At 40.7% G+C, this 13,734-nt stretch overlaps 1 protein-coding gene across 7 annotated transcripts in view; it reads right to left on the bottom strand.

Moving 5' to 3' along the window:
* srgap1a (SLIT-ROBO Rho GTPase activating protein 1a) overlaps positions 1 to 13,734 on the bottom strand; it is a 96,942-nt gene that overhangs the window by 21,249 nt on the left and 61,959 nt on the right. For 3 of the 7 annotated variants that reach the window (XM_014016543.1, XM_014016549.1, XM_014016548.1), the window contains exons 9-15: positions 9,918 to 10,115; positions 9,381 to 9,465; positions 8,376 to 8,403; positions 5,396 to 5,501; positions 2,543 to 2,630; positions 1,402 to 1,479; positions 1,051 to 1,185 (exon numbers count right to left, since the gene is read on the bottom strand). In XM_014016543.1, coding sequence (XP_013871997.1) covers positions 1,051 to 1,185; positions 1,402 to 1,479; positions 2,543 to 2,630; positions 5,396 to 5,501; positions 8,376 to 8,403; positions 9,381 to 9,465; positions 9,918 to 10,115 — 718 coding nt within the window. Of the gene's footprint in view, positions 1 to 1,050; positions 1,186 to 1,401; positions 1,480 to 2,542; positions 2,631 to 4,722; positions 4,757 to 5,395; positions 5,502 to 8,375; positions 8,404 to 9,380; positions 9,466 to 9,917; positions 10,116 to 13,734 lie in introns of all 7 variants that reach the window. The other 4 variants (XM_014016545.1, XM_014016544.1, XM_014016547.1 and 1 more) reach the window with 2 other exon arrangements.

Here is a 13,734-nt window from a genome sequence, read left to right on the forward strand (position 1 = left end):
ACACTGTATATAAACTGGAATTTTCAACAATTGACTTGAATAACATTAAATTATCCTGCCATCTTGTTGACAATGAACCTGCACTGATCTTCCCCCTTTTTCTGTGTGTGTTACAAGTATGTTTTTGTCTGTATTTGAGAGTTGTTCTTATCTTTTTTTGCTTGCTTTTATTGTGCTGGGACATGTTTCCTTCTATCGTGTGCAAACTTGAATTACTTTTTACCAATAAACAAACCTAACCTGTCGAGCTTAGTTTCTGTTTCCGTCAAGCTAAATATTAGCATTCACGCTAAACAGCATTTTGCTTCTTTTCCTCCTCGTTTTCGATACGATCCTCGTCGTCTTCTCCGAAAAACACTACCATTATTGTTCCAGAAGTGTTACAACCAAAATAGTTCATTTTATTTATTTATTTATTTATTTATTTATTTATTTATTTTCACACAAAGCCACCCACTTCCGCCAACAGAAGCAACCCGTCAAAATAAAAGCCGAAACACGACCATTTAGTGCAATGACTTAAGGTTTACACGTTGATTTATTTTGCCTCCTACATCACAAGGCCTCCACTGTGACTATTCTGCACACAAACATTGCAATGACAATGATCAAAAGATATATTGTGGAGCTCTAGCTTGTGGGCTGTTCCCCATGTAGAGTCTTAAAAGACCAGGAAAAGCCAAACAAAGAGCCGACTGTTCTCAGAACCAAGTCTCAGTTAAAATGGCAACGTGACTATTCTTGTGAAGACCTCACAACAGACCCTGCAGCCATTTCAAGATCCACAAGTGAGGAAAGCTTGAAGCTGTGTGCCTCTAATGTCTCACTGGGCTGTGAGTGCTGGCGACTTGCTGGTGAACAGCATTTACAAGGGAGTCTCCGAAAGGTGTCAAAATGTTGGCAGGGGCTTTCAGTGTTCTTTCACAAAATGCAGCCTTGTTGAATTTTAAACATGTTTAGGTTACAGTGAGTTTAAATAATAAAAATAAAAAAAATCTGACCAGAAAAGAACAAGCACATCATAGATACAATCTAGATATGTTTTCTTACTGATGCACGACAGCAGCTCATTGAACCGCTCCTTAGGGAAAAGAGGATTCTCCAGACCACGGAAGTACAGTTTGAGAACACCGGCCACCGAATTGATGTCATGATTGTTCGCATCATCTGCTAGAGGGTCGTTTCCTAAAACACAAACACATGCGCRCATCCTTAAGAACATATAAAAATTTACAGGATTTTATGTGAAAACTTAAATACAGTGGTTAGCGTTTCAAAAAGCCGCATGGTTCAAAGGGTTAATCTGTTGAATGAGCTTCTAATTGTACCATGTTGATTAAACAATTTAAAAAAAATCAAACATGTTTATACAGAATTCAGGAAAAAGTCAGAGAAGTGTACCTCTCTCAAATGAGTTCTTGATGTCATTCACCTCCAGCTGGGATCCAGAAACACGAAAGATTCCTTGATGCTGGAGGCCTTTAGAAATACAAATAATAATAAAAAAGGAAAAGTCAGGGGAAAAAAGAGAAACAGGAGGTGAGAAAAAGCAACACAGAACACCTTCACTCTTTAGCTGGGTCTAAAGACACATCCTGTTCGCCAAGCCCCCTTCACTTTGCTAATTAAAGACAAGAATTAGAAAGACCACAATCAGGCTTTACTCATGTGTCTTCCAGCTAGGATTGGGATTTAATGAGGGGAGAGGTCAAGAGTCAAGACAAAACTCTAAGATTCCTTTCTAATCCTAATTAAAAGCAGACTTTTAAACCATTCCCTTGTTTCAAACTAATCCAAGCTGCCTCTCTCACAGGCTGAGTGGAAAATGTTGCACTTTTATAAACAGAATGAAAATGGACTTTTTTCCATAACAGTGAATAAAAGAAATAAACACAAAGTAAAAAAAAACCTACATTATGAACACACCCAAACAATTAAAGCCTGCTGTTACGCCAAGGGTCACTAAAACAAAATTATCTTTAAGAATTTACAAGTCACAGCTGGATTGTGAGAGGAATTCCATAAAGAAAAACACTAATAGGTCTTTTACGTGGTCTCGACTTGGGCCTAACCGGGTTGACCCGGCGCAAGTTCAGGGTCTTTACATTGGGTGGTCCCACCCACTTTCACCTCTGTTCTTAAAGCCTATTTGCTTACGTTTCAAGCGGACCAAGTAGAGTTAAAGATTGGACGTCAGCAGTTTGCAGCTCACTGATTGGCCRGAGAGAGATGTCAATCAGAGCGTCTCCGTCACAAGAATCAAACTGATCATTTTAGAACCTCAGTGGAAGAAAAAGGTGACCTTGATTCAGCCACTTTGTCAGAAAATGGTGACATTTATATACATTTTGTGGAAAGTTTTGGGCACCAGCTTAGACGGACCACGAACGTTGAGGCAGCACTCATATGGAAAACTACTGAGACCGTGACGGGCCGGGTCGGGCMGAATTAGGGCGAAGCCACTCATGCTTAGAGTGGACAATGTAAAAGCAGCTTAAGATCAAGTCTGAAGGCTTAACGGGGCCGCCTGTACGTAACTCACCGTATAGATTTATGTAGCGAATACAACTTTCAACCACTCGTGGGATAGCTTGTCCAGAGTCCTGCGGAGGCAAAAAACGCACAAAAGTCTATTTATTTCAAAGGTTTTTCTAATATAGTTTTATTACAAAAATACAAGCTAGAGCCATACCAGTTCCCTCATGTATGATAATGATGTAAGTTTAAATAATTGAAAGGTATTTTTTTATATTGTCCAATTAAATCAAAATTGAAAAATAATGCTTTTCAAGACATTTTTGAGGCGCCAGCGTTAATAATGTTATGTTAACATTTTTGTGTTTTTATGCATATTTGCCTAGAACAGTGTTTCCCAAACTTTTTATCTTCTGACCCACAAAATATCCATGGCAAAAACTTGTGACCCCAAATATTACTGGTTTGAGTACATGAACTTTGTTAATAACCCTAAAAACACAGGCTTTTTGACGATCTAAACACCTTGTAAACAAATATAAATACTTATTTATACTTAATTTGTGTTTTTGTAATAATTATAGGGAAAATATTACATCAGAAATTATTTTATAACCCTTTAAATTGATTTCTGGAGATCATCCATGGTGCTTCATGACCCATAATTGGGTCCCAAGACCAACTTTGGGAACCAAACTTTTCAGCTTTTGACCCACAAAATAACAGTAGCACAGACCTGTTCCCCCAGATATTTATGGATGATAAACATTTGTATCAGGTCAACAAAACATGGGCATAGTAACAATATTTTTTATACTACATTTATCCATTTTAAATATACTAACCTCACTCCTTTGTAACAACTAAGACAAAAATGTAATTAATTCATAAAATCTTTTCAGGACCCCATCTTGATGTTTCGGGACCCCACTTTGGGTCCCGACCCCAACTTTGGGAAACACTGGCCTAGAACACATGTGTTCTAGGCAAACATGTACGTAATCATCATCCCATGAGGACTAACAGTGGCTCTAACCGGTGATGCAACATGATGTCAAAAGTAAACATGCTCACACAATTCAAATAAAGGAGGAACATTTGGATACAAAGTGAAAGTATTTTTTTTTTCAGCTCTTCAGACAGACTGAGTTGACGTCATCTTATTTGTTTGTTCATCTCTTACTACAACTGGAGATTATGGTTTATAGAAAAACCTTCTCTAACTTTGAATAAATGTTGTCCGATACCATTTCAACAGTCCATTCGTGTTACTATTGTATCTGAATTCAACCATTTAAATGCAAGCTGTGTTTAATAAATGAGAGCTTATCTAAAGAGCCACACCTTAAATGTGGAGGTTAGATGAGAAGCTGTATAACCTCCTCTTAAGCACTTACAGCACTCTTGATCTGCTTTGATAAAAGCTGCATCTCCGTGCTGGACTGGCACTCCCTACAAGCTGCTAGTTATGCAGTTGTAATGGGCCCAAAAAAAAAAAAATCATCTAAAAAATCAACTAAAGTCGAGCTATGAGGGTTGATGCTGCTGGATGATGTAATGCAATGTTTTTTGTTTAAACACAAAACGCTGAGGTGGCAGCTTTTTGTCACATGAACTGACTCAAAGTCATGATGTTGAAGAAATTTATAGTTTTTACAGATTAGTACTGATGTTAAAAGCACAACACTACATTTTTAGGTTTTCCTTTTTATAATGGTTAATCTATAATGTGTTGATTGATATAGATTAGTTACATGTCCGAAATATCTATAACAACACATATTTATCCGTTATGAGAACATGTAGGGGAGAATTGTGTACGAATGCCTGTGATTCAGCCGTAGGTCAGTATGGGGCGAACGTGGGCATTGAAGACTCTGTATAAATGGATCATCTTTCTGGCTTTTCGGCAGTGTGTGGTTTCCTGTCAGATCCGAATGGCAATAAACCCCACTCCAGAATTCTGGTTTTGTATGGCTTTATCTCAACTAACAATCATATTATTTAACATTGGTGGTTTTCTATTGACTTCAGTCTTTGAACATGAATATTTCTTACAGTTTTTGGTGACCCCGACGTGATATAGTAGGAATTACTACAAAACAACTAAACTCAGTCTGTCAAAGCTGCTTTTAGAAGTCAGTAAACAACAACTAGACAAAAACATGAGGAGAAAATCTTGTTAATCCAGGAAAGGAGGAGGAAATGAGCAAAAAGCAAAGTCCCAAACCGCCTCAGAGTGTCTACCTGATGCCGAGTGTGTGAGTTCCGACGTCCGCGGCTACAGGTGAGAATTACAAGGAGCAGAGATGGAGAGACGGAGAAAGAAAGAGAAGGACAGAAAAAAACGAAAGATAAAGATCAAGATTAAGATCACCAAAGACCATGAAAACACCCTCATTCCCCCCTGTGCTGGCATCAAAACCCCAAAGTAAAGCATGTGATGTGGCCACCAGCGAGGGGCAGTGAGAGGCCGAGGGAGGGAGGCAGCACACCTTATCAGTCTGGCACCCCCCACCCCCCCACCCCCCCGACCAGCATTTATCCCGTTGTTGTCACTGGCCTCAGAGGATATCTCTGCCAGAGCGGCTCACAGACATGCCAGCTCAGCAGCGAGCCCGCGGTGCTGCTGACAGACACAAATATTTATCCCTCCGACTGCACCGCCTCGCCTCCCGCGACCCTCCCATCTATCAATGCCACCCTGCGCCTCAGACGCCGGCCGCCCGAGCCCACTGACTCACAGGAAATCTTTCCAGAATCCATCTTAGCACAAACATTTTTTGTTATTATTGATGGTTGACAATCAATCAAAGCTCAGATGCTTTGAGGGGAACCCACCGAAATAGTCAGAAAGTCAGAGCCAGACAGAAAAACAGGAGGAGAAAGAAATGTTCCCCAGTAGACTGTAAACCAGTACCTTGATAAATGACTCCAAATTGCCGTTAAACAATCTAAAATTCAAAATAGAGCGGGGTCTAGGCCGGCGGGTGCCGGTGTGGGTTTTGAACAGCCCATTGGGATGTCTAAAATACAAAGAGTTGGTTAGAAAAAGTAAACAATTCAGAGTTCTCCTAGCATATTTTTTTACTTAAATTGAATTGAACTAATCATAAAAACCTCCTCTTAACATAATAAAAACATATTTCCACTTTTCTCCACGACATGTCCCAGGGCACAGTGAAATGTCGGACCCACTGGGATCGCGGATACATGTCAGCATCCATCTGGTGACGGGCCCTGCAGCGAGCAGCGCGGTGACATAATGCWGTTTGACTTCTCCTGACCCGCAGGAATGAAGATTAAAAGAGTCCAGCTCTGCTCAGCCAAAGGGACAAAAACATTTAACTACAAAGTCCCGGTGAGCTTTTAAAAACTCTTTTTAACACAACAGAGAAGTTTTTTTTTCACTTCTAATTGAACTGACATTAAACTTATTTGACATGAGAACTAAGAAAACGACCTACCAGTGCAAACCACCTTGTAGTGAAGATCATAGTGTTAATTCCTAATAATAGGGCAGCAAAATATAATTGCCCCTCAYAAAACAACAAATCAAAGGATAGTTTGACATTTCAGTAAAACATAAATCACACTTCAATCAKCACTGACATCCCAGAAATAGTTTAAAAACAGACTTTAAAAGCTGCTGTAATGTTATCCTGTTATTTGTAAGTGACAGTTTGAATTTTTGGGTTTATCATTTGACAATTACCTAAAGACAATTTTTACACCAGAAGTGACCAAAATTGAACAGCAATTACTAAAATCTGTTTTTAGACCAAATTCTTACAGGACATTTGTTTGGCTCCATAATATTATAAAAATCACATGACATAGACATATTTGGCCTCCTTTTCAACCACGATTAAATCATTTAAGATTTGTTTCACTCAATGTGAAAATTTATTTTCACATTTTTAATTTTAGAATTTATTGTGATAGTTTGGAAGTATGATGTTTCTATACGATATGTATATTTTGCTGTCTTGTTGACATTGTTGTTCTTAATAATGTTCTACAAAAAAGGCTTCCTTTTCACGTACAGACAAGTATATTTCCTCCCAAAATGTCTGACAGTTGAGTTAGTTCTGACTTCAGAATAGGGCTGCCATGATTAGTCGACTAATCACAATTATCGTCAACTATTAAAATCCTCTACTAATTTAAAGGCACAGTGTGTAGGATTTTGTCAATTCTTTTAGCCGAAACAGAGATAATCACTAATGACAATAATAAAAAACATGTCTAATCATTGCAGACAAAGACCTTGTTTTATTATTTTTACCTTATAAAAAGCTGTTTATATCTCCATGGTCGCGGGTCGCCACTACAGGCAGCCGCCATCTTGCACCGTCATCTTGTCTACGAAGGCACATGAAGGACAAACTGCGGTGGCGGCGTCAAAAACGGTTTTAGTTGTAATACTATAAATGTAATATTTGTTGTCTGTCATTGTAGCTGGGATAATTTTACTTATTAAAGCTCATAATCTTACCASTTGAAACATCACTAGCCCTGAAGCTGCTGGTAGACATCGCGGTTGGAATTATCAAAGGTTTTTGACACCTGAGAGACACCGTAGCAACTCCTTTGTGTTTGGAAGCGGGGGTGGGGGTGGGGGGAGGACCAGGGAGGGTGATTCAACCACTCAACCACTAGATGTCGCTGAAAACAACAAATCCTACACRCTGTRCCTTTAATAGTTGATGCATCGTTTTATTTCTAACCTTTGTTTTTCTCTCCAAACTGCAAATTACTTATCGGTAATTAGTCGACTATAAAAAAAATACAAAGTTAGRAAAAAAATGACGTATTGACTATTAAATTACCCCGGATTTATACTACATGCGTCTCCGCTCTGCTGTGCTGCGCAGGTCGCAGCTGTTCGTTTGTGTCTCAATTTATACAGACTCCGCTCTGCTCCGGTCCAACACACAGAGGATGGAGGGTGTGCAGGAAGGAGATTGCACGATAAATTCAGTGATAAATGTGGAAGTCACAGCACAAAATAATCAATTCTGTGAAAGACGAACTCCAAACACAGCTGAAAACATTGATGTAAAAGCTTTTGATATCTATGTTGAAACTGTATCGCTGTYGTCTTTCTGAAACTTCTGATTTCAAAATAAAATCTACGTGTATCGTGTGTGTACACAYATGCTTCATGCTATGTTTCCATCTGCTTCCCAAACAGAACGATATATTCTGAAAGCATTTGTGTAAAAATATATCCATATATTTWTTAATATAGCTGCAATTTCGACATTATTCCGACAAATTATCCCGCCTAAAAGTGTCTTATTTTGAAAATACGGATGTGTTGTGTTCTTTTCCTGTTGGTCCRACGTAATCTTTAAAAACTGATTCCAGCGCAGCTCCGGCATCCGGCAAAAATAGGATCTGTTCTAATTTTGCCGAATCACCGTSCGCTCACCGCCGCCGTGCGCAGCCAGTGTAAACACTCTCATTGATTATAATGGGTGCGTATTTGCTGCGGAGGTCGGATCRGACCGCAGCGGAGCCAGAACGCATGTAGTGTAAATTAGAGGTTAGTCGTTGGCGATTTTAATAGTTGACGCAATCGAGACTAGTCGACTAATCGTGGCAGCCCTACTTCAGAATCACAAGTATCTGTTTTCAAAGCTACAAATAGGTGCAAATTTTCTAATATTTGGGAGTTTTCATTATTTGCTACATGTCCATTTTAGGTTAGTTTTACATAACAGCAAGTTCTATCAACTTTGCTTTGGTTTCATTTTTCAACCAGTAATGTGGAAATGTGACCTAAACGTGACGAAGTTGAAACATTTTACACGTTTCTGTCATGACTGAAGGTCTGGGTGGGTAACGTGATTTAATACGGATACGTGTGCGGATGTGCCAGTGTGTATTTTTACCTTGTGGTCATGTAGTCAGCTCTGTGGCCTACAGCAAGAACAAAAAAAAAAGAGAAAGAGACATGTGAGGCTGGAGTTAGTTGGGTGGACAAGCCAGGACCTGTCTCTGAGGTCCCTGCGGTAAACTGTGCATACGGCTAGTCAAGCATTTGAAGTCTGCCATCTGTCTACAGCTGCTGGCCCCTTGAGCAAAACCTATCCAACRCATTCACATTTGCACATATGCATGCACACATTTCTCTCTGCTTCATACAATTACAGCACACACACAAAAATAAAATAAAAAATAAAAAAAACACAGGACATAGTTGCACGGTAAAGTACCCAGGCTGAATAATTACAGGACTTCACAGGGCTAAAACCTTTGACAAGTAAAGTAAAATCACAGAAAAATGTTTAAAAATATTTTGCGAACCYGTAGACGGTTCAAAAGCAGGGYCGGCTGCTCCTAACAACAGAGAATAACCTGCCTCTTGTCTGACTCATACTTCTCTTTGATTATAATAGCGTGAGAAACAGCAGGGCATTTCTCATCATCGTCAGCTCGTGCCTTGATTGCTCATTAAGTGGACAATTTTAYAAAGACCACCAAGGTTATTATAATGACTGAGCTGAAATCCCACCAGCRTAGAACAAGGCGAGCCCGCTGCAATGACCACCACCCATCTAATACACGGCAGTCCGTCAAAGGAGGAGAAAATCATTCGCTAAGACGGATAATACACAATCCCCCCTCAGCTGGCTGGCCTAACTGGATAAAACCCAGATTACTATCAAATAATTTTCACAAGTGGGGAAAAAAAGAAAATGAAAGTTTTTTTTTCTCCACAGAAAATGYATAAACATTAGAGTCCAAACACAGGAAATAAGACTAAAATCAATAATCCATTATTTGTTTAGTGTTGATAAGAGTTAATGYGTTTCCAGGAAATAATGAAAACACAAGAAAGCAAAAAGCAGTTTGAGCTACAAGAAAAAAAGGAATAATAAATAAAGAAAGCATACCGTCACCAAGTGTCTTCTTCAGCAAGTCGTGTTTGGCCTGCAGTTTGGAGATGAGATTACTGCCCTCCAGAAACTCACGGAATTTCTGTGGAGAATTGAGAGTAATTACACGGCGGCCCTGAGTGCCAGCCAGAGAGCCCGCTCTCAAGACAGTAATCAATGATAAGGCAGCCAAGGGCAAGGGACACACTGAAAGCCTTTTTAAAGCCCTTATCAGAGCGTGTCCATCTTCCAACTGGACCAAGATAGCAGTTTGCTTCATAAAATGGAAATATTTAGGGAGAGTAAGCCCTCTGCCCACTGATTAGAGATTTCATAAGGGCTTCATGTGCGTGATAAAGAGCCGTAAGAGAGCATTTATAGAGAAAAAAAATGCTCTGACTTCTGGTTGTCAGATTAATTTTAGAGAATATAATCAGAGGAAGAACATGCATTTTCCATTTCTTTTTACAAGCAAAGGCATCAGARATACTTATTATTAAATAAGTGATGTCATCCTACTTCATCCTTTCCTGACACAGCTTTTCTGAAACTCACCATGAAGTAAAACTGCTCCGTCTCCTGCTGGTTGGCCCTTCTTTTGGCAATGCTGGGCTTGCTGAGGTACGTCTCTGACACGGTGGACTTGACCGACTCGGTGGACCGGCTGTGGTGGAAACACTCGGACACGTCGTAGTCTTCGATGGTGACCATGTCCTGGATGGTGGTCAGAGTGGCCTCAGATGTTTTTTTGACCTGTTGCGAAGGGGAGTCGAAGACAGAAAGCCACACCTCATCACCATCACCTGCTTGTTTCACCCGCTCTCGTAAAAAACACACACACACACACACACTTTCCATCTCCTGACACTGAAAAATTCAGGTGCTTTCCAACAAGAAGTGCAGTCCTTGAAATTCCACAGGCTGTTGAACACGACTCCCAGCCAAAGCAATCAATTTGCATGCACTCAGAGGGGCCGGAGGTGAGCAGTGCTGGCTGGAGACGGTACATTCACTCGCAGGCTTTAAAGATTCATTTCCATAACTGCCTCTACCCCCGTCAACTTTGCTTCTCCAAAAAGCATCAAATATATCAGGACCGAGCTAAGTGCGCCCTGTCCAGCTCATAGGACAGAACGTTCAATCTGTCCAAAAAAGCTCCAGGCCACGGCTGTGGCTTCAACGTGGTGACACGAAATCATATCTGACTGTCAGAGGGTCCAGCTTGGCGCCTGAGCGTTAGCCGCTTAGTTTGATTCGTTCATTGAAACGAAATATTGAAAAACACAGAAAAACAGAGGTCGAACTCAAGAGACAAGCTGCGACTTTGTCCAAYTGAAAAGACAAGACCCCCCACCCCCAAAAAAAKTAGGTGGTCTAATCGTGAAGAATGYGAATAACAATACTAGCGCATGATTATGTTGAGCGACAGCATGATTACAGCAGGTGATTAGACCCAGGGGTCAGGACTGTTCCTACTTATGTTCAAACCATCAGAGTAATTCCCTGACATGGATTTGACAAAATTACAAGTAAAACAGACCTGTTTGATATAAGGCTTTTAACAAAGACAGGAGGAATAAGAACAGAAAGAAAGAAAAAACTAAGACAGAGATTGGGGGAATGACAGAGTATATGAGTCACTGGTGCAGAAAAGCTGCAGAGGAAAAGAAGCCCTGCAGCTGTGGAAACATTAGCATCCACCTTTCTGGAAAAATCCAGCCAGTACACCTTWGAGTGCTTAATGAGGAAATTCAGGTAAACAATTAGGTGCTAWGACTCCTTGTTTTATTACTTCCAGAGATAAGGGGGAATACTGAGGACAACCAAAGCTGGAGTTTCATTTAGTATTTTTTAAAAAAGGGGGAAATTGGCCTCTGTCTCTTTAAGAACCTCCTACTCTTTCTGACACTCCCACTTCACCACAACAAAGCTTCAGGGAGGGGTGCTCTGTGGGGCGGGAGTTCAGCTGCAGACTGAGCTCCAGGGAGGAGCTTTGCATAAATAGGCGGCGCTTTGTACTGGCAAGCATTTAGACAGCTCCACGTGGCTACCACAGGAGGTTCAAGGATGTGTTACGTGTCTGGCAGATTTGTTTTCTTCCTCCTCTTTCTTTTCTCTATTTTCAGNATTTAGTATTTTTTAAAAAAGGGGGAAATTGGCCTCTGTCTCTTTAAGAACCTCCTACTCTTTCTGACACTCCCACTTCACCACAACAAAGCTTCGGGGAGGGGTGCTCTGTGGGGCGGGAGTTCAGCTGCAGACTGAGCTCCAGGGAGGAGCTTTGCATAAAATAGGCAGAGCTTTGTACTGGCAAGCGTTTAGACAGCTCCACATGGCTACCACAGGAGGTTCAAGGATGTCAAAAGTTTTACTGGCGATTAATTGCACACAATATGATTTTGCCCAACCCTAATATWCACACAGCAAACTGCAACATGGTGTAATGACTAAAATGCAACAAAAAGAGGAAGGAGATGAAGGAATTTGTTAGTCATTTAGACACTGATTTGAAAGCAACACATCATTTTCKTAGTTTTCCTTTTTAAGGGTTGACTTTTATAATCTATTGTTATGTCTTGATTAAAAAAGGTTTAGATACATGCCTGAAACATCATGACAACACATAATAAAACCATTTATAATAAACATTAGGAGAGCATTGCTGTTCAGAGTGTCTGCGATTCAGCCATAGGCCTGTAGTGGGCGTACCAGGCACTGAAGACCTGTGTATTTATGGACCGGAACTTACGGTTTGGGACAGCGCTGCTCTGCTTGCTTCAGCTGTAAGCAATAAAGCTTCACTCAGAACCAGATCTGGGGTTGTATGGTCCATTGTCTTCACATTTTCATCTATTCAACATGGATGTGGTTTCGTCACGATTTCAGTTAAGAAACACAAAATATTCTTAGAGAGTTCTACAATCCTAAAACATTTATTTTCTTAAATTAAAATAAAAAATAAACTTTTTAAAGTCTTAAGCTACGTCCTTAGTATAAGTAATTTAYTATGACACAGATGAGTCACTAGTTACACATTTTTCAAGTGTGTTTGGGATTCCTCTTCCCCTGGCAGCCTCATCCCGAGTGGCCCCACTGGAAGCAAACGTTCCAGCTGTCATTTTTAAGACTGGAGCCATGCATGCGAGAGAATCGCTCCCAGTGCAAAAGCTGTTGGGTTTATCCATTATTCAGCAGACGAATAGTTACCAGTGTACACTGCTGGGCTCAATTACAACTGAGCTCTTGGAGAAATGGGCTGGATGTGCCCTTCATACCCTGCAGCTGCACAACAGACCCGAACAAAGAGCCTCTGGATGGAGTTAAGTTTACTTTTCCCACTCARCTACTTGAAAGAGTTCAATATTAACATTTCACCACTGGTAGTTTTAGCAGAGTTTATATCACCTCTTTTTTTCTACCTTTTGTAAAGACAAAATAAGTCCACTCACCACAAATGATGGTAACTGTCTAGGTCAGCAGTAACCAATCACTTATTTATTATAATATCTATCAACACATCTCAGAAGCCAGACTGCTGTCCAACAGCTTTCAGAGCCTGCAGTAAGTGTGTAATCTGGTGAACATCAAGCTGGGAGCTCACAGGCGAGCTTTGATGTGTCTCCCTGATATCTATGTGGAGGAAAAACAAAGGCTTCCTGCAACGCGGTTCGATTCCCCAAGTTTGGTGTGAAACATTTTAAGAATACCATCTCCTCCTGCTTGTTTATTTGCTCAGAAGACGACAGAAGACAGACACCACAGAGGGAAAATTAAGTCTGTGCGAGATGTGGGTCATTCAGAGGCAAATGAGATTTAAATGGGAAACTAATTATGTCCTCAAAGAAATAACTTTGTTGGTGGATTGAACTGTCTGGCAGCGAGGCAAGCAGGGGGTGTGTTGTCTTCAAATTCACAAAAAAATGACTTAAATCCTTTGTATTTCACCCCCCCTCACCCACTAGTGATGCTGTTATTCAGCATGAATCCTCTCACAGTTCCACAGAACTCAAAGAGGTTTGAGGATGCAGCTGCGCTCCGTTTCTAAAGCCCTGCCCTGTCGCGTTTCCTTTCCAGATCATCCAACTCTTTTTCTCTTTCATATATTTGACAACAGAGTTTGTGAATTACTTTGAAAGTTCAGTTTTCAAGGATGTATCTGGCTCCCTGCACACAGGAAAACAGGACATCTGCTGATCCTTACATGATGCTTTACTGCCCTCCAGTTCTGACCCACCACCTCCAGTTTTGACCCACCAGGACGTCCGCCTCATCAAGGCAGACAGACAAGGACGAGCTCCCACCAAAACACACACACACACACACACACACACACACACACACACACACACACACACACACACACACACACACA

Source organism: Austrofundulus limnaeus, unplaced genomic scaffold, assembly GCF_001266775.1.
Source record: "Austrofundulus limnaeus strain Quisiro unplaced genomic scaffold, Austrofundulus_limnaeus-1.0 Scaffold147, whole genome shotgun sequence".
NCBI classification, from domain to species: domain Eukaryota; kingdom Metazoa; phylum Chordata; class Actinopteri; order Cyprinodontiformes; family Rivulidae; genus Austrofundulus; species Austrofundulus limnaeus.